Genomic DNA, 21,967 nt, shown 5'->3' with positions numbered 1-21,967 from the left:
TTTCTGGTCACTTTTCTTTAACCGTTGACAGCAACATGATGACATCACTGAATTATCCAACTTCATCCATTAAAAAACCTGGTTTCTTCCAGGGAGATGCTGGTTTTCTTGGACTCCCCGGGACTCCAGGATATCCTGGTCTACGGGTATGTGACTCCCTGTTGGATGCATTAAGGATACTGTCAGCCCGGTTACACGTGGAATGCTAAAGCTAACAGTAATGATGTGTTTCAGGGTCGTGAAGGGCCACGGGGGATGAAGGTGAACTTAACTCAGCATCTGAGCTCCACCTGCCACAGTCTAGTGTTTTTAATGAAGGTTCTGACTCTCTGTTGGATTTCAGGGAGAGACGTTTTTTTTCCCCGTGCAGCCTGAGCTTAAAGGGAGACCAGGACCACAAGGGCCAGATGGAGAAAAGGTTAGACACCATGAGTTTTAGCTGCATTAATGTGACGGTTTATGGAAGGATACAAATGGATAATGTTAATCTCCCAAGGGTCAAAGTTCATAACTGTTGCTGGTGCTGTTAGATGTGAACAACGTGACTTGAGTCCTTCTCTGAATAAAATCCAAAACTTGGATTTCAATTCAGCCTGTGATGTCAACTGTGTGGCCGAGGAGAGGCTGAGTAGATAAACCCAACCATCATCTGCATACAGATGTTCACGAACTAAACACCTAGCGGCTGCAGCTAGAAAGTTAAAAGAACCGGTTCAGTAACGGAACCTCGTGGTCCACCGATGAGAGAGAGCAGAAGTGGAGACAGACCTGAACCACTGGAGGCTCCAGCCTTCAGATGAGGATCTCGTGGTTTATGTAGTTAAAGGCAGTTGTTTTGATTTAATAGCATATGGAGCTTCAACACGGTGAGTCTGTGGGTCCTCAGCCCAAACTGGGACATGTCCAGAACTGGTTTTTATCCGGGGAGGGGGGGGGGTTGGAGGCTAGGGTTGGACAACATGGACGGCTCAAGCTTTGTTTTACTCAGCAGGGTGTTAAAAACATTTTGGAACCAGACCAGAGATCAGACCACCGTTCCCTTTGAAACAATTTTGTTAAGGTCCAGTTCTTCAACAAAAGCTGGTCCAGTGTTTAATCTGGAGTAATTTATTCAGCTTCTTTCTGATTGGCTGGTTTAGGTCATCTGACTGGATAAGGCTTTGTGTTTGTTTCAGGGACAACGTGGGGACCCTGGAGAAGAAGGCGAACCAGGACCACCAGGACCTCCTGGACTTCAGGTGAAATCAACTTATTTTTTCTAAAGAACTGAAGGTTTATGGTGATCAGAGGTTTGGATGACTGACTGCTTGTTCCTCTGCAGGGTCGACCAGGGTCACAGGGGTCACAGGGAGTAAAGGTCAGTGAGGTCACCAGCTGAGAGTGAACCATTACTGGATAAAGTTTTACAGAAAGTGTTTTTCAGTTTGTTGTCGGCGTTCTAATGAAGAAAAGGACTTTCCCTCGTTAGAAACGTTTCCTCATCACCGGATGATTTTTGTTCAGGAACTTTCAAATCCAGAAGCGAAGTTAATGGTGTTTTTTTTATAAACTGAGTTCTTTAGAAGAACATCTGGAATAAAAGAAACTTCTGCAGGAGCTTGCTGGACAGTTGCTCTGCTTGATCATGTGATCTTTCTGTCATCTCGTTTAAATCTTTTTCTTCAGGGTCAAGAAGGTGCTAGTCCCACCAGCCCTGGTCCACAAGGACAAAAGGTGGGCTAACCTGTTAAACTACCATGGTCATGATGTTCTCCATTAATAAAATCAGCTGTCTTTGGTTTTCAGGGTGATCGTGGACTTCCAGGGATCCCTGGAAAAAAAGGAATCAAGCTGTATGTTGAAGGTCCCAAAGACCTGAAGGTAGGTCCCACCAGACATCTTTGAAGATGGGACAGTCTCTGTGTATCTCTGAGGGCGCTCAAACGTCTTGTCTTTTAGGGAGAACCAGGTGAAACTGGACACAAAGGATGTCCTGGACCTCCTGTGAGTCAAACTGTCCTTCAGTATCTGCTCTCAGAATTTCCCACTGAAATTCTGGTTTTCACGTCTAGGGTTTACCAGGGAGGCCTGGGATTAAAGGAGACCAGGGCGACGTAGGCGACCCTGGGTCACCGGTGAGAGATCCAGCACCAGTAATCCTACTTAGGACCGCTGAAACCAGAACCTGGTCAAACCTTTGTGTTTCTGCTGCAGGGTAAACCAGGGAAGAGTGGACTAGCTGGAGAGTTTGGACAGCAGGTAACCCATCATCAGCTGTTCAGGTTAGGGTGCAGGGGAGGAACATGCTAACAACACGCATACGTGGAGAGAACATAACTCCACACATGTGGACTGGAGAGCCAAATGTTTACAACATTTCAGCCAAGGATGAAGGTCTGGTCCAATGGTTTAATGTCCATGATGAACCCAAACTGGGGCCTCATTTATGAAGATTTCTTACACAACAAACAAAGTTAGGAAAATTCTCGTCATTTTCTACGCAAACTTTGTGATTTATAAAGAATAAACTCCAACTTAAACAAACTCTGACCGTGGCGTAAGCACATTTACAGACTTGAGCACACACACACACACACACACGTGCACACATACCCCCACACACACACATAAGTGCGCACGTGTACACATACCCACCCACACACACGCATGCGAACACACACACACATGCACACATATCCACACTCACTCGCACACACAGGCACGTGCACACACACACACACACACACACAAGTACACACGTGCACACATACCCACACACACACACACACACACAAACGCATGCGAACACACACGTACATGCACACATATCCACACTCACTCGCACACACAGGCACGTGCACACACACACACACACACACACACTGGCAAGTGCCCATGCAAACATGCACGCACACACATGCACACACATGTGAGCACGCACATACACATGCACATGTGCGCATAAACTCACACATGCATGCACACACTCACATACACACACATACACACACACACACCGGCAAGTGACCATGCAAACATGCATGCACTCACACACATGCATGCACACACACACACACACACACACACACACACACACACACACACATGCGCATGCACACTCACACACATGCATGCACACACACACACACACACACACATGCGCATGCACACACACACATCTCTTAATTGAGAATAAAAACGAGAATCTTAATGAAAATATGTTAACATAACACACTATGTTCAAACTGAAGGCATCTAATTATTTTTGGTGCATTATAGGTCTGACGTTCAACAGCGCATCCATGCTGTGTTGATCCGTCTAAAAAAACGATTATAACGGCTTCTGTTGGTGGAGGCAGCGCCACAGAGCACCTGCTGCTGCTGATCTCGTGTTTCAGTGTGAATTAGCCGACAGTGAGGTTGACGCTGGCTAGATGCCACCAATCAGTCGGCTTATTTATATGCAGAATATTCTTCAGAAATTGATTTGCGTTGACCATATATGGCAGAGAGCTGGTGTTTAGGAGGCGGGACATGATCCCAAAACACCCGAGCACACTTCTACTAAGAGTGATTTATAAAGCTGGAATTGTGCCTGCGCTGTGTTTTATGGGTCAGAACATACAGTAGGTTCATGAGTTCAACTTTCTGTTGAGCTTAAATAGACAATGTGTAGTTTTTACTGTCATCTCTAGAAAAATCCATCAAAATGTGGTAGAACATGAATGAAATGATGCCCAGTTGTTGAAAAATATTGGTGGCTTTGTACTAAAATACAGAGGAGCGTGTCTAAGTCTCTGAGCAACTCCATATTAGATGCCATGTTTCCTCTACGGGAACCCGTGAGGACAAAACAAATGTACCGATTTGTAATAAACGGTTACAAAACTTTCACCATTCATAAACGTTGTTTTACACACTGACATCTTTACTCGTTGTCATGGATGAAAAGGAGTCTGATGTGCTTGTCATTTTGCTGGAGGTTGCTCTCCCTTAGAATTTTTACCCTAATGGCCTTCCGTCGGTAAGGTCTTACTCAAACACAAAGATACTGCCTGCTTGCAATGATTTAGGTGTGTACCCCCCCCCCCACACCCACACACACGCACACACACCCCCGTCACCTGGAAAAATACACATTGTCACTTTAAGTAGAGTTTTATTAAGGATCCAATGCAAAGTTTTAGTTAATATGAGCATTAATATGTTTACAGTCACCTCGAACTCAGACAGGTTATTATTTAGAGCTTAAGTCTGAGTTTCGTCATTTTAACCTTCAGCTATTTGTTTCAGAAGTGAAAATGATAAAATAAGAGCTAAAATTGAAGCCTGACGCCAAACCACAGGACACTCTAACACAAATGTCTCTGCAGGGAGGCCCCGGGGATCCGGGGGACATTGGTCCTCCTGGTCTTGACGGTACTTTGGTGAGTAAAGAGCAGAATGTCCTACAGCTGCAGGGCAGCTTCCCTCTGACTCCATTTTCACCTAAACTATTTTTCATTTCATCATTCAGGGAGAGAAAGGCAGTCGAGGTCCTCCGGGTTTTCCAGGAGAGGTGATCCAGTTTACTGAGTAACACCAAAATGAGAGTTAGACTGAATCTTAAACTAAAGCAGGTTGTTTACCTTTAAGCCCAACAGTCTAAAGCTGCAGTGTGATTAAAACACTGATGTCAGAGGGGGGCAGGGTTAATATATGAATGTCATTTTAAACAACTAGATTTATGTATGGAAATGTTTCTGTTTTTTTATCAATGTTTCTGTTTTTTTATCAGGTGATCTACAACTATAGATATCTGAAAGGCCAGCGTGGCCTCCTGGGGCCCCGAGGACCCCCTGGAGGCCCAGGAAACCAAGGTTGTTTGGATGGATGGGTTGATGGATGGATGGATGGATGGATGGATGGATGGATGGATGGATGGAGGCCCAGGAAACCAAGGTTGTTTGGATGGATGGGTTGATGGATGGATGGATGGATGGATGGGTTGATGGATGGATGGATGGATAGATGGATGGATAGATGGATGGATGGATGGATGGATGGATGGATGGATGAAGCCCAGGAAACCAAGGTTGTTTGGATGGATGGATGGATGGATGGATGGATAGATGGATGGATGGATGGATGGATGGATGGATGGATGGATGAAGCCCAGGAAACCAAGGTTGTTTGGATGGATGGATGGATGGATGGATGGATGGATGGAATGTTGGATGGGTGGGTGGATGGATGGATGGATGGATGGATGGAGGCCCAGGAAACAAAGGTTGTTTGGATGGATGGGTTAATGGATGGATGGATGGATGGATGGATGGATGGATGGAAGATCTTACCTGATCTCAGTTCAGTCTCCTCTCTTTTACAGGGATTGTTGGATTTCCAGGCCTGAAGGGAGAAGAAGGTACATCCACTGGTTTAATCAAAAGGTTTAGATAAGAACATCTTCTCAAGGACAAGATGTTTATAGGATTTATGGTGACTTTATCTGGGTTGATCTGGACCTGCCTCCTTAGTTTCATCTGGACCCATCCCGTGAAAACCTGACTTTCAGAACATGTTCACGACTTGTTGCACGTCAGCGTTCGATTTAACAATATGGCTTTTGTATCTCTAGGTGTGGCTCCTCGTGGTCCACCAGGCTTACGTGGTGTTCCTGGTCCTTTTGGTCCCAAAGGAGAACCAGGAGAGCCAGGAACCTTTATCACAGGACCTCCAGGAAAACCCGGGGTCCCTGGAGTTCGTGGAGCTGAAGGAGAACCAGGAGAACCAGGAATACCAGGTCATTTTCTTTTTGTTAAAGCTCAGATGTCTGATGTTCCTCAGGGAGTCATCAGCAGGTTGCTTTACTACCTTATCTTGCAATCAGCGATGAGGTCAAAGATTCATCAGAAACTATTAGATGGTCTTACTTAAAATGAAACCCAGCGTTCACGTTTCTCTCACTCTGCTTTCCTCAGACTTCGAAAATAGTGGAACGGGTCCTCCAGGAGCCAAAGGTTCTCAGGGCCTGGCAGGACTTCCTGGACTGAGAGGAGAGGAAGGTCCAAAGGGTGTGTGAGCCTCCATGCTTGTAGTAATACCCTACCATCTATTAATTCATTCATCCACCCATCCATCCAGTCATGGGGAGGGGGGGGTATGGTCTCTGGCAGCTGGCAGAAAACTCAGCAGCCACCAGAAACTCCGCCCCCTAGCCAGTGATCTACAGTCGCTGACGTTGCATTTTTGCCACCGCTCAATTCGTCAGGAACCATCAGAAACAGGAAGTGAAAAACTGTGTTAAAATATGTACCCGTCCTGTTGGAAAAGGCTGTTCCATCAGACCGAACCCATCTGAGTCACGCTGAGTAAGGCTGCTGGAAAATGGCACTAGTCCCTCCAGAGAGTTCTAGGTCTGCTCCTCGGTGGTAGAAGGTGACCAAGAGGCCTCCTCATCAGGTTCCTGAATCACTTTGATGGTTTAATTTTGATGCAGAGGAGTGGTTGCTCTTTAGATTAAAAGGTGTGACGGAGGATGTTTCTGAATTTCGGGAAAGAACCGTCCTCTCCACGTCTAGAAAAAACGCATGCTCTGTTTGGCCTTGCAGCTCTTCTTCTAGCAGTGATCTGAAATGAATTTCTCCAAATAGCATGCCGAGCTTCAGCTTACCTGTCGAGCAGAAACCGGGCAACAGAGGCGTCTGCGGGGAGTCCAGCCTTCGCTTTCAGTACACGCCGTCGTTGAAACGAGTCTTACTCCTCACTTCGGAAGTTTCTTTGGTTTTATCGTAGACTTTGAAGACACTTTTTCTCTTGCGGCTTTCAGCCATTTTTGAAAGAACCCGGTGAGGAATTAAGGCGTATCTCTCTACACGTAAACATCATGCACAGGAAGTGAAAACTAACCCAGGAACGAACACGTACGAGGACAACTTCGGTTGAAAGCTTCACCAGACCAATGGTTCAGATGATCCACCCGGAGGAAAAAGATCCTCCGCTATACCTTTGAAGATCTTTCTGGATCATCTAAAGGTTGAGTCTGGAGTTCCTGCAGAGGAACCTCATTTTAGCCATTTAAGTAGAACCTCGTTCTGGTAGACCAGTAACCCTAGAGCAGTTCTCTGCTGTTTTTGTCCTTGTGCAGTAAATCCATCTATAATTCTGACAAAGACGCAACGCTTTGGCCCATCTCCTGCTATACCTGCCCGAAGAAGAGTTACGGTTAGGGTTCTCTTAATATATTGAAATAATTTCCCTGAAAGGATTATCAGAAGACCTGGGACCTCCACCTTTTCTACCACCTTGGAGGTATTGCTGTGGTCCTCGGTTTAACGCTGGAGAACCATGAGAACCACGCTTTCTTCACCATGTCCAGAAACTTCTGCTTCTCGTGTTTCTATGATTTCTGGTTGAGCTCGTTTTGCTGAGTCAGGACGAGCATTCTGAAAGTAAAAACAGAACTCCGCTTAGTTTTTTATCTTTTGTTTTCCAGGCCAAGCGGGGGAGGCATGTTCTGACTGTCGTTTAATTTCTGGGAGCCCTGGACCTCCAGGTGAACCAGGGCAACCAGGTGAACAAGGACTACAGGGTAAGCACGCCAGACTTTAGTGAGATGTTTTACTTTGACCACACGAGCAGATCGGGTGATTTACAGCATTTTTAGACCCTTCTTTACCTGACCCTGAGGTAAAACTCACCTGTCTCACTTTGGTTCTAGGTCCTGATGGTTCCATTGGACCAGTTGGTGACAAAGGACTCAAAGGTGTTGTTGGACCGCCGGGGCCACAGGTGAGTTGCATTCCTGCTCATCTAACGATGTCACAAACACCAGGAGGGAGGTTCTAAGACTTTCTGCTGATCTGTGATATTTTCTGTGACCTTAGACGAACTGAAACATGTTGTTCTGATGCTCATGGGAAAATGTTCCTGTATTCAAAACCGTATCTTAATTTCATTCACCATCAGAGTGTGTGGAGGATTTCTTATATATCTTGGTCTTTAGGGTGACTTTGGACCTGTTGGTCCCTTGGGGTCTCCAGGACCTGCTGGTGAGCCAGGAGTCATGAGGAGGGTGGGGCAGAAGGGTGAGGATGGGGACCAAGGGAACCGTGGTCCACAAGGATTTGAAGGAAGTAATGGATCTCCTGGAGCAATCGGACCTAAAGGTGTTCAGGGGCAAAAAGGAAACCCGGTGAGTATCTCTTCCCTATCCCAGATTCAAATCTGGTAAGGGAGGGTCTAAATCATAGAATCTACAACTAACCTTGTAGTAACTAGTTTACTTCCTCTAAACCAGAAGTCACCAACTCTTTTTTCTTTTGGAACATTTGTCATAGTAGACGTCGTACAGGTCTGAATGCAAACGTCCATTTGTAAGTGTCATAAGTGTATGTGTATGTGTAGCCCTTTTCAGATCGACATTCTGGAATATGTGTGGACAGTTCAGTCCGGTTTTTAACCAGAACTGTTTTCAGACACACCACTTTTGTACCTGAACTTGTCCTTTCGGCTGCCTTCACACAGCAGGGAAAAGTTCAAGATGTCTGAGGGGGAGGGGGTGGGAAGGCTGTGCCCAGATATTGCGTAAACATGGTGCGGCGGGCGTACATGCGTCACTTACTCAAACAAAGCCATTCAGTCAAACATGGCCGACGAAGAGATAGAATTCCTCTCACTGATCGGACTTATGTTAAGCACAATTCTGTACACACGAAGATGCATAAGAGGCCTGGATGATGAAGCTCAATGGTTAATAAAGGAATCACGGAAGTGGTGTGAAGCGCTACGTCGCGCGTCTAGGAGACTGTACCGTAGGAGGCGAGCTGCCATGGTTTGCCGCATGCTACAGGAGCGAGCTATCTAGGTGCACACAGCGTCCCCCGGTCCCCTCCTCATCCCCCTCCTCCCTGTCCGGAACTCGACCTCACCGGTCTGAAGCAGCCACCCTGTCCGTGACAAGTCCGGTCCTGTTACTAGGGGCTTCGTCCAGTTTAATTACGGAAAAGATTATCCGGACGTTTGTATTCAGACACAAAGGTCTTACGGACAGAGTCCCGAACATTTCAGTTTTTCATGGCCTGTCTGAAGGGGGCCTGAGAGGTCTACATGGCTGGTCTACTCGACAAGCTATGGACGATTGACCCGTCCAAGACCCAGAACTGAGTCAATGTGCAGATGTGTTATCTATAGAGCAGTATAATCTGGAATAGATTACCGGCTGTGGTGGCTGAAGCTGCTGGTGAAGCAACTTTTATTAAGCTTTCAAAAGGTTTCTGCTTTCTTTAATATAATTTAACTGTTTGGTTTTTAACTGGTTACGGGTGTGTTCAGTTTATTGGTGTTGCAATTAAAATCTGTAGTTATTTAATTGTAATGCATGCATATTTAGATTTTTACAGTTGTGTGAGTTCATAGTGCTTTTTCTATTGGACGGTGTAGTGAAATGGTTGTATTTGATAAATGTTTTGTGTCTTTTTTTTGTCTTGCATGAATTATTTTGGTAAAGAAAATGAAGAGAAGTTGTCAATTAATGGGGATCCAAACACTAAACAACAATAAACAACTCCTGGGCTACAATTCCATAAATCCCGGCTGTTATGATGATCAAAGGCCTGATAATAACTCGTGTGAGGGAGTCAGGTGTGCTGGAGCATGTAGAACCTGTGTGGGAGCTCTGGAGGATGGAGTGTGTAACTGAGTGTAAATGATTTCAACCGTTAGATGGAGCCAGAGTCTTATCAGACAGAAGACTTAAGATGGAGATGTGTTTCCATGACAACACACATCTAGCTCCACCAGTTTGTTTCCAGGTACCATGAATGAGTCTCAGAGGATGGTATATTTTTCCAGGGTCCTCCTGGACCAAAAGGTCAAATGGGCTCTGATGGCATCATCGGCCCCCAAGGCCTGAAGGGGCAGATGGGGCCTACTGGACAGCTTGGCATTGGGGCTCCAGGACCCCCAGGACCACGGGGAGACATGGGGTTACTGGGAGACCCAGGAGAACCTGGAGTACAAGGTGAGTCCATTCTGGATTATTGTGCAGAAAAAGATTCACATAGATTTACAGACATGAACGTTCAGAGTTTTGGAGCAGATGTGAATAGATTGCTACCAAAGTGCATCTTTGTACTGATGGAGTCGGGATGAAGATAGTTTCTGAAGGACTGAGATAAACCAGCTTCAGTCCAGCTATGAGGAACCCTCTCAGAAGCAAAGCCGATAGCTGGCATGTAAGAAATAAAGAAACCAATCTTTTCTACAGCTCCTCTCAAGATAAAAATCATGAGGTGCTTCAAATAAATAAATCATTTTAAATGTAAAAAAGATTTTTTAAATGAAAAAAAAAACTTTTTTTTAAATGTAAGGAAAGGGAGAGAGAAAACAAATGGAAAAGAGGGAAATTGGTGGATCCCAGAAAAAGTGGAACAGGTAGGAAGAGCAGAACAAGGAGAGGGTGATGAAGGTCCCACCAAAGCCCGAACAGGTGAGTCTTCAGCTGCTTTTAAAGGAGACCACTGAGTCCATTGATCTCAGGCTCAGGGGGAGAGAGGTCCAGAGTCTGGGGGCCACAGCAGCAGATGACCCGTCACCTTTGTTCTTTAGCCTGGTGCTGCACAACCAGTAGGCTTTGATCTCTGGACCTCATGTCTCTACGTTCCAGGGCCAAAAGGAGACCGAGGAGAAATTAGGACCTTTCAAGGAGATCCAGGCCAGAAAGGAGAGATGGGATTATTTGGGAACCCCGGACCTGATGGTGAGACCCAGACCTCTAAAGCCACTAATGATGCTGTTAATAAGGAACATTTGAAAATGTGCTTAAATGTTCTAGACTGTGAAAAATGATAAAGGACCTACGTGCTTGTGTGCTTTCTGACTCAGAGGACTCCAACACCCTTTACACTTCAGTGTATCATTCATTCACACACATTCACACACTGATGGTGATGAGCTACATTGTAGCTCTCTGCAGCTCCTTTTGCCCAGGACACTGCAGCTGTCCTGGCGGCACTGGTCCCTCTGACCGTCAACACAAGGAAAGAGGGTGAAGTGTCTTGCCCAAAGACACAACGAGTCATACGGACAGAGACTTGGTTTGAATCGGCAACTCACAGAGCGAACTCCCAACACCGGAGTCTCTGTTGCCAAACGAGTTTACAGTTCTATGCGGAAAGCTTTTGAAAGGATGATTTGTCATGGTCTGCGCCTGCGTCTCCCCTCACATGTCTCCTTGTGTTCTCCATCCCTCTCTAGGTTCTCCTTTTGTGTCTCCTAGCGCCCTCATGTGTCCTTGTCTGCTTCTTCCTCATGTGTCTCCTGGTGTTCTCCATTTATCCCCAGATCTTCAGCCCTCTAGGTTTCCCTCCTCAGGTATCCCCCTCCCAGGACCTGTGCTCCCGTGGCCCCCTTTAGTCACGCCCCTGTAGTTTTTCTTTCTGTAGTGTTTTTCCTTTAGTTTCAGCTTACCCCTTAGAATATTAGTTATGTTTGCTGCCCTTCTGGTCTTTAGGTTTATCTCTTAGGTCATTTTCCTTTAGCTACAGCTGTTCATGTTATTAGTCTCTCTAGTGTGTTTTTTCCACCGGTATTTGAGGCTTTTCTCCCCCCTTAGATTATTAAGTTATGACTGTTGTCTCTTGTTGTCTTTAGGTTTTATTCTTAGGTCATGTTAGTTTCCTCCCTGATTAGTAATTGAGTTCACCTGGTCTCTCTCTCCCCACACACCTGCAGCCCATCTCCCTCTCACCCTCCTCTGTGTATAAAACCCTGTCTGTGTCACAGTATTTTGTCGGTTCACTGTTCTTGTCATACTCGTCTTGTTTTGCTCTCTAGTGTTTCCAGTGTTCTAGTATCTCTAGTTCTCTAGTGTTTTTGGCATTTCTTGGTTTAGATGTTTGGATTCTTGATTTTTGGCTCCCTGCCTTCCAGGATTACTCCTAAATAAAGGATTTTATTTTCATCCTCCACCTCCTGCCTCGTTCATCTGGTTCTCTGCATCTTGGGTCCTAAACTTCCTCCTGCCCAACTCGTGACATAATTAGCTACTTTTTCATATTTTTTAATCATTTTCTTAAGCCTGTATTTGCTAAAATGACCATTTACATGGTTAATGAAAGGCCACCCAGCCGTTATCGCCTCCTGTGGCCAGAATATTACACTTGCAACTTCAGACTGGCAGCCGCTCTGTTGGGACTTAAAAAAAATTGAGCTTAGATACCTGCATACTTACATACCTGCAGTCTGGTTCCAGCATGTTTTAGATCATGAACACGTCTGATTTGTTTAATTTAGTGATGAATCACTCCTGCAGATGCTAAGGAAGGCTGGGAGACATTTTAGCTGTTAGATCAAGATGTTAAAAAGACAAATGCACAGCGAGAAGATGGGTTTTGCTTTTGGTTCTACAAACGAAGACTAGGGGTGCTAAAAGCAAGCCAAAACTGCCTCGTTCCCCTTTAAGCGGATGAACCAGAACTGACTGCTCCAGTTTTGTTCATCTTTATGTTCTCAGGTGTCACGGGACCTCCAGGCCTTCAAGGATTTCAGGGTCTAAAAGGAGAAAAAGGACTTAAGGGATCATCTCTCCAGGGGTTTCCAGGAGCTGTGGGGTTAAAAGGTCAGTAGAGATAAAAATATTTTATATTCCTAACAACACTGTAATGTTCACCCCAATTAACCAGTACATTCTCTGGGATTAGGAGAGAAGGGCTCTAATGGAGATCCAGGTTTTCCCAGTTTTGGCATCAAGGGACGAGAGGGGCCAGGGGGCCCCCAAGGTAGAGTTGGCCCAAAGGTAGAGTCAAGTCTGGTCTCTAAAATAAAAACTGTACTGACTGAAATGATTTGTGGGTCTGTTTGATCGAACCAGGAGATGTAAAAAGATGTCTGTTAGTTTCAGGCGTATCTGATTTGAGCGAAGAACAAAGGTTTATTCTCCAAGAACCAGATTTCATTTATGGTGATTTTTTAATCCAGAGAAGCTAAACTAACAGGAGGAACGGCTAATTGTGTTTGTGCAGATTTATGAACATCTTTTCGACTCGCAAATAAAAACATAAATGCTTGTTTGTGCTTTAACGATGACTCGGCTTTAGGAGAAGGTTAAATCTGCTTTGATAAACACACCAGAGGGACCTAACACCCCAACCCCGCCTCCAATGTAGTCATCAGCTGGAACCATCATTTATTTCTGCAGAAGCAGATTCGTTGTTTTTGTCACCGCTGTCCTGTCCTGGGCTTACAGGGGAACAGGGGTGTTGGTTTGACTGGCAGCTTGGGTCAGCCAGGTTCTCATGGAGAAGATGGATCAGTGGGACCACAAGGACTTCCTGGACCTCCAGGACCAAGGGGAATTCAAGGACCTAAAGGACAAGATGGCCTCCCAGGACCCAAAGGTACCAGACGTGCACACAGAAAATTTAATGTTGAAGATGCTTCAGAGGGAGTTCTGGTGACAAGCCCAGCCAGTCAAGAAGTCTACCACTTTCAGATAAAGGACACCGAAACTAAAATGGATACTTGTTTTAAAAACAAGAAAGTTCTTGTTTAAAACTGATTTAGCTCTGTGGGGTCTTTCTATACCAAACATGGATGTGGGGGGTTATCTAGTCCCAACCAGCTCTAGAATCAGAAGTCTTAGAGAGGGAAAAGCGTGACGGGGGTTGCTTTGGTCCAACTGCTCGTCCAGAAAACCAACCAGGTTGCATTAGCCAGACTAACCAACACTAAAACTGAACTGTCTAGGTCATCCTGGTCTGGATGGAGGACCAGGTCCTACTGGGCTGACAGGGCTCTGTGTCCCTGGACCTATCGGGACTCGAGGAGTGCAAGGACCAAGAGGCCCAACGGGATTCATAGGTTTTACTTCAGCCAACAATTCGGCGAAGAGTCCTTGTCTTTAATCTGGCACCGTAAGTCTTTAACCATCTGCTATTTTAGGGATCAGGGGCCCAAAGGGTATGAAGGGAGATCCTGGGTTCCAGGGCAAGGGAGAAGCTGGGCCTCAGGGAGCAACAGGAATTCAAGGAGTTAACGGAGCTCCTGGACCAGTTGGAGGAGTGGGACCGAAAGGCCTAGGAGGCACCAATGGAGAGCCCGGGAGCCCAGGTAAGAGGGCGGGGCTACGTGCACTGATGCTTTGTTTGTATTGGCTGATGAAAATCTAGAGCCATAATTCATATCACTGCTATCATTTCACTACAATAGCTTAGAGCTGGTGGCCATTTTTAACTGTTAGATCAGCGGTTCCCGCCTTTTTTCCATGAGGACACCCAACCCCATCTCCTGCCCGCCAACACACATCAAAGTGATTATTTACAAACTCCATACAGACACGTGATATTGTAACTCCTATTCTTGATTTTACTATTGGTGTGATATCATAACCTGACAACCTCAGCACAAAGTTCTGGGGACCCCCTTGGGGGTCACAGACCCCAGATTGGGAACCGCTGTGTTGGATTGTTTCAAATGAACTAAACTGAATAAGCAGCGTGTAAATGTGACACCATTAGACTGTTGTTACACTTAGAATTATAATGTGAAAGAAAATCAGTTTGGATGCTTTTACACTGATGACATAGATAAAGAAGCACCGGCAAACTTTTTATTTATTTTTTAGGGATCAGAGGAAGCAGGGGCATCCCTGGAAAACCTGGAAGTCCAGGAATTGATGGAATAAAGGGAGAATACGGACAACCAGGACCAAAAGGTTTCATATACCAGTTATCTGGTTTTCGTGTACTATGGACTGTCTGACTTTAATGGTTTGTCTCTTAGGTCAGAGGGGTGTAGATGGGGCTAAGGGCCCCCAGGGGCCTCCAGGGTATCAGGGAGACAAAGGAGAGTCTGGACCAAAAGGAACCCAGACAAGCGTCACAGTGTTAGGAGAATCTGGAGACCCAGGAAACCCGGGTATGGTGTTAAGGTTGTCTTGGAGTTCCTTTGGGTTCTTTTTTGGAATTCTGCATTTAGTTTTGTTTGTTTGAAGTGGTTAATGTCATTTTGTTTAACATCAATAATATATTTAGGTGTCATTCAGGTGATATTCACATGTTTATTTTTCAGTTTTCTGTTGGAAGCTATTTTTAAATTTTATTTAAAACAATAGAAAAACAAAATGTATTTCCTGCTTCGTCTTCTTCAGGGGTCAGAGGTTTGACCGGGGCTAAAGGAGAAAGAGGCCTCCCAGGACCTCAGGGCCTGGATGGTAGAAGAGGGAGATCTGGACCCTCAGGACCACAAGGTAAACGTGTAACATCAGCTGTTGTTGCAGATGTCTCTAAGCTCGATGGTATAGTGGCAGAGTGTCCATCCTGAGACTGGGAAATCAGGGTGCAAATCCTGGTCGGGCCATACCAAAGACTTGCTCGACACTCAGCATTAAGGAGTTGGATCGGGAGCTAAACCCCAAAATGTTTCCCGGGCGCTGCCGTGTCTGCAGCTCACTGCTCCCCCAGGGGATGGGTCAAATGCAGAGAACAAATTTTGCACACACACTAACGGGACTTGGACTTTAAAATATGTTTGTCGGTTTGATTCTGAACAATGATTGTATTTGTTTGTCAGGACTTCCAGGAGACCCAGGTAGAGATGGACGGAAAGGTCTTCCTGGTTTCACTGGACCTCCTGGTGATCAAGGATTCACTGGATGGCCAGGTAATCAATCCAACCTGCAAGCCAAACAGAGGCATCCAGTCCAACCGCAGAACACTTTAGAAACTGCAGAAGTCAAAGTTCTGTTAGGTCCGTTGGGACAAATCGTGTTTCCTCATCAATAATAAGTATAAAAACAGGCCTGTTGCAGAATGAAAACCATCTAAAATGAGTATTTAGAATAAATTGTCAACCAAAAAAAAACTTGACACAAGAATTTGGAAAGAAGTTCAAACTAAATAAAATTATGTTAAAAATGGCCTGTATTTGATATAGCGCCCTCTAGAGTCCTGGAACCCCCCAAGGTGCTTTACAACACAATCAGTCATTCACCCATTCACACACACATTCACACCCTGGTGGTGATGAGCTACATTGCAGCCACAGCTGCCCTGGGGCGCACTGATAGAGGCGAGGCTGCCGAGCACTGGCGCCACCGGTCCCTCCGACCACCACCAGCAGGTAAGGTGGGTTAAGGGTCTTGTCCAAGGACACAACGACAGCGGCAGACTGGGTGGGGCTCAAACCTGCAACCTTCCGATTACGGGGCGAGCACTTAGCTCCTGTGCCACCGTCGCCCCAAAAATGAAACCAATCTGCGTTTGAATAAACATATTATGCAGTATCTAAAGAAATTTGTCTTAGGAATCTCACTGGAGACCTGTCCAGGTGTCCTCCGTCTCTCACCTGGTGGCTGATGGAGACTTTGGGCCCAGGTGCCTCTTCTGCAGTCATAATCCAGTCCAGCTCTAACCTCTGAGTTCTTCTTCAGGTTATAAAGGTGAAAAAGGTTCAGATGGGCCTTGTGGGGAACCGGGTTTGGATGGAGAGCCAGGATTAAATGGACCAAAAGGTGTTAAAGGAGAACCGAGCCTACCTGGACCAGGGGCCAAAGGTCCCTCAGGAGAGAAGGTACTGCACATGATCACTTAAAAAGACCTGAAAGTCCAAATGCACCAAGTTTAAACTGAGCTGAAAGCGGAATCCTTAGACCCGTGTGTGTCACACGTGAAGGCTTCTGCTAGTCTGAGGTTCCTCATGGGGAGACGGGACCAGTCCCACTCAGAGTAACGAGACCGGTGATGTGTTTTAAAGGGTTTTAGTCTAAAACCTTTTTGTAAACATGACAATCGGCAGCAGTAAAATAAGAGAAATGATCATCACAACTTCTGCTGCCGCTTCCAACTTTATTAAAAGAAGACTTCAATAAAAATCTGCTTGTTTTTTTTCTGCCTGAGCTGACTTCAGTGCTGTGACTTAACTTACATGTGAAACCTTCAAAAGTCCACCTCCAGTCAAACAAACCGAAGAGTTTCCTTTACAGGGGAATCCAGGATGTCCAGGACTCCCAGGTCCCAAAGGACTAGCAGGACTACGTGGAAACTTTGGTCCTCCAGGAGACGGTGGCCCATGTGGACCACAAGGACCTCCGGGACCCCCTGGATGCAGAGGTCTGATGCAGTTTCTACTTTTATAAACGGTTATAGTAGAAAAGTCAAGCGGGACTTGAAAAGACTGAGTTGAAAGGACTGATTTGATGTCTGAACTGAGCTGTTTATATAATTTCAAAGAGCTTTCAATAATCACACCCATGACAGAAGACCGGGTGTACAGGGTCAGCTGTCCAAGACCACATCAGGGATCTCTGCCAAGTCCTTACATCCAAAATAATAAACTTCTGTTTTACGCCAGGGACACACCGGCCGCGAAGCGCCGCAAAAAGGGCACCACCTTCATTCGGCGCCCTTGTTATCCTATTCTATAGACCACATGGGCCGCCGAAGTGCCGCGCGCCGGCGCTCCAGCCCGCGCCGTGCAGCGATCGTTTCGGCGTCTGCTCTATTTTTTTTGCGAGCCGCGGGTGAGCCGCGTCAATTCTGGCAGGAAGTCAAACCTAGACGTAAGAGGCAGGCTGATATATTTAACAAAATAAAGTATTTCAAAATAAAATTCCGCGATAGTCAAATGTGTTCGTAAACAGACACTGCATAAAAGCCACACACACACACACAGCGAACGTGTGTGTGTGTGTGTGTGTGTGTGTGTGTGTGTGTGACTACGTGAAGGGGGTGTGGTTTGGGGTGTCTTTCAACCGGAGCAAACAGGACAGAGAGGCAGAAAGTCATAGGCCAGCTATTAACAACTGGTTCACACCATAGGTTCACACACACACGTACAAACACACAAACAGCAAGGGGGAGGGGGTGTCGAGGAAAAGAGCAGAGAAAAGGCAGAGAGGAAATGGAGGACACCAAGTGGTTAAAAGAAAAACTACGAGGCGCGCCTCGATCGAAGCGGAGAAACAAGCGTCTGGTCTGAACTGAGGAGCAGCGGCCGAATTTCGTGAGCGCTTCACCTCCCGGCGCTTCGGCGGCCGGTGTGTCCACGGCGTTATCGCTATGAACGTGGAGGAAGTTTGACCATGTTTTATTGTAACCCAGTCCATTAGAGATATCAGAGTTATTATTTTATATAGTGAGAACAGGGCTGGGCCCAGGGTGGAACCCTGGGGGACTCCACATGTTAGCAGTGCTGCTTCTGAGGAACGATGGTCTAAATAAACTGAGACACTCCTTTCTGTCAAATAGGGCTTAAAGCACTGTGCTCGGCCCATGAGCTATTCGAGCCGGAATAGAAGTATCCAATGGCCCACAGCATCAAAATCAGCATTCAGGTTTAGCTGCACAAGAAAAGCAGCATCTTCTGAGTCTGCAGTTATAAACGTTCCTAAAAAAAAAACTCTCAGCTGGGATGTTTCAGTGCCGTTCTGTTGCATAAGAGCAGACTGCAGCGTCTCCAAGATGCTGTTAATGATTAAAATTGTTGCAACCGGATAAAGTTTAGGTTTTAAAGCACCTTTGACGGAGCATCTTGGATGCAAAGAGCTGGATTCTCCTTCAGGGTCGGCTGGACCCTGCGTGACTGCAGAGAGGTGTTTATTAGTAGAATCAAGACCCAAAGGGTGACAGAAAGGCCACACGATGGCACCACATTGTGTCCTAACTTACCAAAAGAGAAACTTTTATTTATTGTAATAGTTTCGTAAACATGAAGCTTCTTGTGTCCGCTTTACATTAAACAGTTTATCAGAACTGATGAGAGTCTGATTAGAGGCTAAAATAAATGAAAGTCAAAGAACATTCAAAACTAATGATCCTTATCGTGTTGTTTAATTATTATTTAATAATTGTAGGTTTTTTTTCTGAGATGAACCGGTTTTACAGACGTGGATCTAATCCAAACCAATTTACAATTGCAAATCAGGTTCTCCTGGGAGTCCAGGTGAGAAGGGCGTTGACGGTTCTCCAGGGAAAACTGGCCTCCCAGGCCCCCCCGGCTCCCCAGGTCAGTGTTGCTGTGTTATTGTGTACTAGCCACTTGCTGAGTTGCTCATAATTGTCCTCTTAAATAGTTAATCACATCTTCATGTTCAGGATGTAAGGGGTCTCCTGGAGATCCCGGTCCTGCCGGTGCTAAAGGGAACCAAGGGCAGGATGGGATACCTGGACCACCTGGAGAAAAAGGAACTATGGGAGGTGAGTGACCATAAATGATAGGGATGTGAATCTTAGAGCAACTCACGATTTGATTCGATTCCGATTCTTGGGGTGCCGATTCAATTCAGAATGATTCTCAATTTAAATCGATTCCCAATCAGTATTAACTTATGGGCCATTCCCATCTGTACCGGGTCGGCCCGGGCCGGGTAGCGTAGGTTGTTTACATATCTGGGTGGCCTGGTATTTTTCCGGGCCAACCAAGGCTCATTCTCAGCCCTCTTCTCGAGGGGGTCTGCTTCAGGCCGACCAGGGCCAACACACCCACTGCTGACAGCAAATTCACACCTTCCATTAGAGCAAGCCTCTGATTGGTGGGTAGAATCAGCCCACATGGGTTTAAGACAAGGATGTGTGGAATCAACCGGGCCAGGCTGGGGCTGACTGGGGCTACCCGGCCCGGGCCGACCCGGTACAGTTGGGAATGGCCCAAAAGAGTGTCAGCTCCAGGATGAACTACTTTGTTGTACAAGTTAGTTAAAGCTATGGGACGTTTTTATTTGACTTTAAACTGGTCGTGCTCCAAAAATGCTAATTTACAAGGTAAACTAAAGTGATTCTAAAACTGTAAACAGAAGCAATCTTTTGACCAAAAGGCAACATTTATTTTTGCTTACCTTGTAAAATATAACAAATCTGCAGTTACCCAACAGTAGCTTTGAAAGTAATGCGGTCAAATACTTTTCAAGTATGTGTAGAAATAAGTTACATGAGTAGTCCTGAGTACTCATTCATCAACTTAGAAAATAAATATGAGAATCTCAAATTTCTGAGTCGGGAAAAAATGACATTCAAGTGCCCTCTTATCAGCAGATTCAAACATAAATCACCTCAATTTATGGGACCACAAGAGTAAACGGAGTACTGACTCTCCTAACAAAGATAAAAAAAAGTGCATCTCAGACCTGTAACATGCCAAGTATTTGAGTTCTTGGAATCGATTCCGAACCTTTGTGAATCGATTCTGAAACTTTATAAATAAGAATCCCGATTCAGACTTGAATCAATTTTTTTCAGCACCTCTAATAAATGATGTCCCCTTCAGGTAATCAGCAGGTATCAGCAGGTAGAGGGTACTACCTGGGGAAGGGTCGTAACCATGACAACCTGCTTTGCTGCTTGACAAGGTTCTGCTGCTCCATGTAATCACCATCACACTCTGGGCCTGCTCCAAGTTTCAGAACTCGACGGAGACGCGCCACACTTGGTCACCCTAGCCACCTTTTACTTCACTCAAAACATTTCAGACTCTTCTCCTGGTTATCGTGTCCATGATGGTGGAATGGCCTGAGCTACCAGAACTGGAGCACTTGTTGTCACATGGGCTCTCCAACAGGCTCGCAAGGACGGATGGAGCAGAGCCCACTTTTCTAGACCCGAGCTTGCATGCACAAGCCGAACGTAATATACCCTCATAACCTCAGCAGCTTGTCCCTACACTGTAACCCCGAACAAGTTCACTGAACTCAGAATGTATGAGGAAACTGATTACCTAATAATGTTTAAGTTAACTTATCTAAAAACTATAAGTTTGCCATAACTTTAAAAATAAGACCTGAATAAATTTAAAGCATTTAACTACCTCCAACCTATAACTTAGCACTTAAGCAACTTACAATGTTTAATTTCACTAAACTTGCATATTTTATTTTGTTTGAACTTCATTACATGTTTTTACAGCTTCAATATTATAACTTATATGAACTCTAAATGGATCTATTAAACCCTAACCCAGATAAGTTGAATTTACTTAAAAATGACAACGTGGCAGGCTGGTGAAGGCAGCATACCAGATCATGACTCACTCGCCCATAGATGCTAAAAGCCAATGAAAGTGGATCACTCAAAGTCAAGTCAAGAGCATCTGGTGTGAAAAACCACAGTATTAATAACAATGGGACGGCAAAGTGGCACAGCATTACTTTGACCCACCTCCTCACTTATGGAGCCAACAAGATGCAAAAAGTAACACCACATTTGCAACATTGAATGAAATAATAATGAGAACAACAATCCTCCACAGTAAAAATGCATAAACACTACAAAATAGAGCAAAATAACTGAAAACATGACTACCCACAATGCACCGTGCCCACCAGTTGTTTATTGTTCCTGAAATCCACCAAAATTGCTAGTTCATGGTTGTTTTTCCAATAAATCCACAAATATTTAAAAAAATATGCAAGTCTGTTTATGAGACACACTTTAGGGTTGACGTAAAGATGAATGGAATAATATAGAAACATAAATAATAAATCAATATTTTATTACTCATTAAAGTTAAGTTGTCTTTATTGATTAATTTAAGTTATGTTTACTTTTAAAAAGAAATAGTTCAGTTTAATTAAAACATTTGAGTTCTTAAAACAAGGAAAAGGTTGAACTAACTCAACACATTTGAGTTCTACAAACATTTTTTTTATATTATGAGTTTCATCTACTCAGTATGTTTGATTATTTTGAACTTTTGGGTTTACAGTGTAACACTGGGAGTGTTTCAGACGTGCGCTGACAGCGGATGTGTAGCTAGAAGGCAGCTAGAAGCTTGACGAGGAGCTGAGTTACGTGGGTGTGTTTGAAGGATTTGATCAGAAGCGGATCACAGGCGTTCTGAACCACCTGTAAACGGTCCTGGGAGGTTCAACTCAGACAAGCGAGTTACAGTGGTCCAAGCATGGTGAGATGGTGGCATGGATCACAGTATCAGAACGCGACGCTTATCGAGATGTTTTACCTCAAATGTCAGTGTCATTATTTGTTGATCAAATGCAAACGGGAAACAAATGAACAGTTGT

The 21,967-nt window shown here is 45.1% G+C and overlaps 1 protein-coding gene across 1 annotated transcript in view; it reads left to right on the top strand.

Moving 5' to 3' along the window:
- The window catches only part of col4a3 (collagen, type IV, alpha 3), a 39,928-nt gene that overhangs the window by 12,517 nt on the left and 5,444 nt on the right, over positions 1-21,967 (top strand). The window contains exons 8-41 of the mRNA XM_070543275.1: positions 93-146; positions 235-261; positions 344-418; positions 1,176-1,238; positions 1,322-1,357; positions 1,666-1,713; positions 1,786-1,860; positions 1,939-1,983; positions 2,052-2,114; positions 2,194-2,238; positions 4,353-4,406; positions 4,496-4,537; positions 4,757-4,838; positions 5,348-5,383; positions 5,597-5,761; positions 5,940-6,032; positions 7,454-7,549; positions 7,679-7,749; positions 7,964-8,152; positions 9,811-9,979; positions 10,625-10,717; positions 12,473-12,577; positions 12,660-12,754; positions 13,205-13,355; positions 13,705-13,818; positions 13,900-14,067; positions 14,582-14,671; positions 14,740-14,874; positions 15,107-15,205; positions 15,529-15,618; positions 16,388-16,527; positions 16,940-17,066; positions 18,880-18,960; positions 19,050-19,151. Of these exons, the coding sequence (XP_070399376.1) occupies positions 93-146; positions 235-261; positions 344-418; positions 1,176-1,238; positions 1,322-1,357; positions 1,666-1,713; positions 1,786-1,860; positions 1,939-1,983; positions 2,052-2,114; positions 2,194-2,238; positions 4,353-4,406; positions 4,496-4,537; positions 4,757-4,838; positions 5,348-5,383; positions 5,597-5,761; positions 5,940-6,032; positions 7,454-7,549; positions 7,679-7,749; positions 7,964-8,152; positions 9,811-9,979; positions 10,625-10,717; positions 12,473-12,577; positions 12,660-12,754; positions 13,205-13,355; positions 13,705-13,818; positions 13,900-14,067; positions 14,582-14,671; positions 14,740-14,874; positions 15,107-15,205; positions 15,529-15,618; positions 16,388-16,527; positions 16,940-17,066; positions 18,880-18,960; positions 19,050-19,151 (3,118 nt within the window). The remainder of the gene's footprint in view (positions 1-92; positions 147-234; positions 262-343; positions 419-1,175; positions 1,239-1,321; positions 1,358-1,665; positions 1,714-1,785; positions 1,861-1,938; positions 1,984-2,051; positions 2,115-2,193; positions 2,239-4,352; positions 4,407-4,495; positions 4,538-4,756; positions 4,839-5,347; positions 5,384-5,596; positions 5,762-5,939; positions 6,033-7,453; positions 7,550-7,678; positions 7,750-7,963; positions 8,153-9,810; positions 9,980-10,624; positions 10,718-12,472; positions 12,578-12,659; positions 12,755-13,204; positions 13,356-13,704; positions 13,819-13,899; positions 14,068-14,581; positions 14,672-14,739; positions 14,875-15,106; positions 15,206-15,528; positions 15,619-16,387; positions 16,528-16,939; positions 17,067-18,879; positions 18,961-19,049; positions 19,152-21,967) is intronic.

Source organism: Nothobranchius furzeri, chromosome 13 (genome assembly GCF_043380555.1).
Source record: "Nothobranchius furzeri strain GRZ-AD chromosome 13, NfurGRZ-RIMD1, whole genome shotgun sequence".
Lineage (NCBI taxonomy): Eukaryota > Metazoa > Chordata > Actinopteri > Cyprinodontiformes > Nothobranchiidae > Nothobranchius > Nothobranchius furzeri.
The sequence above is the reverse complement of the archived record's forward strand: the minus strand, read 5'-3'. Positions and strand labels throughout refer to the sequence as shown.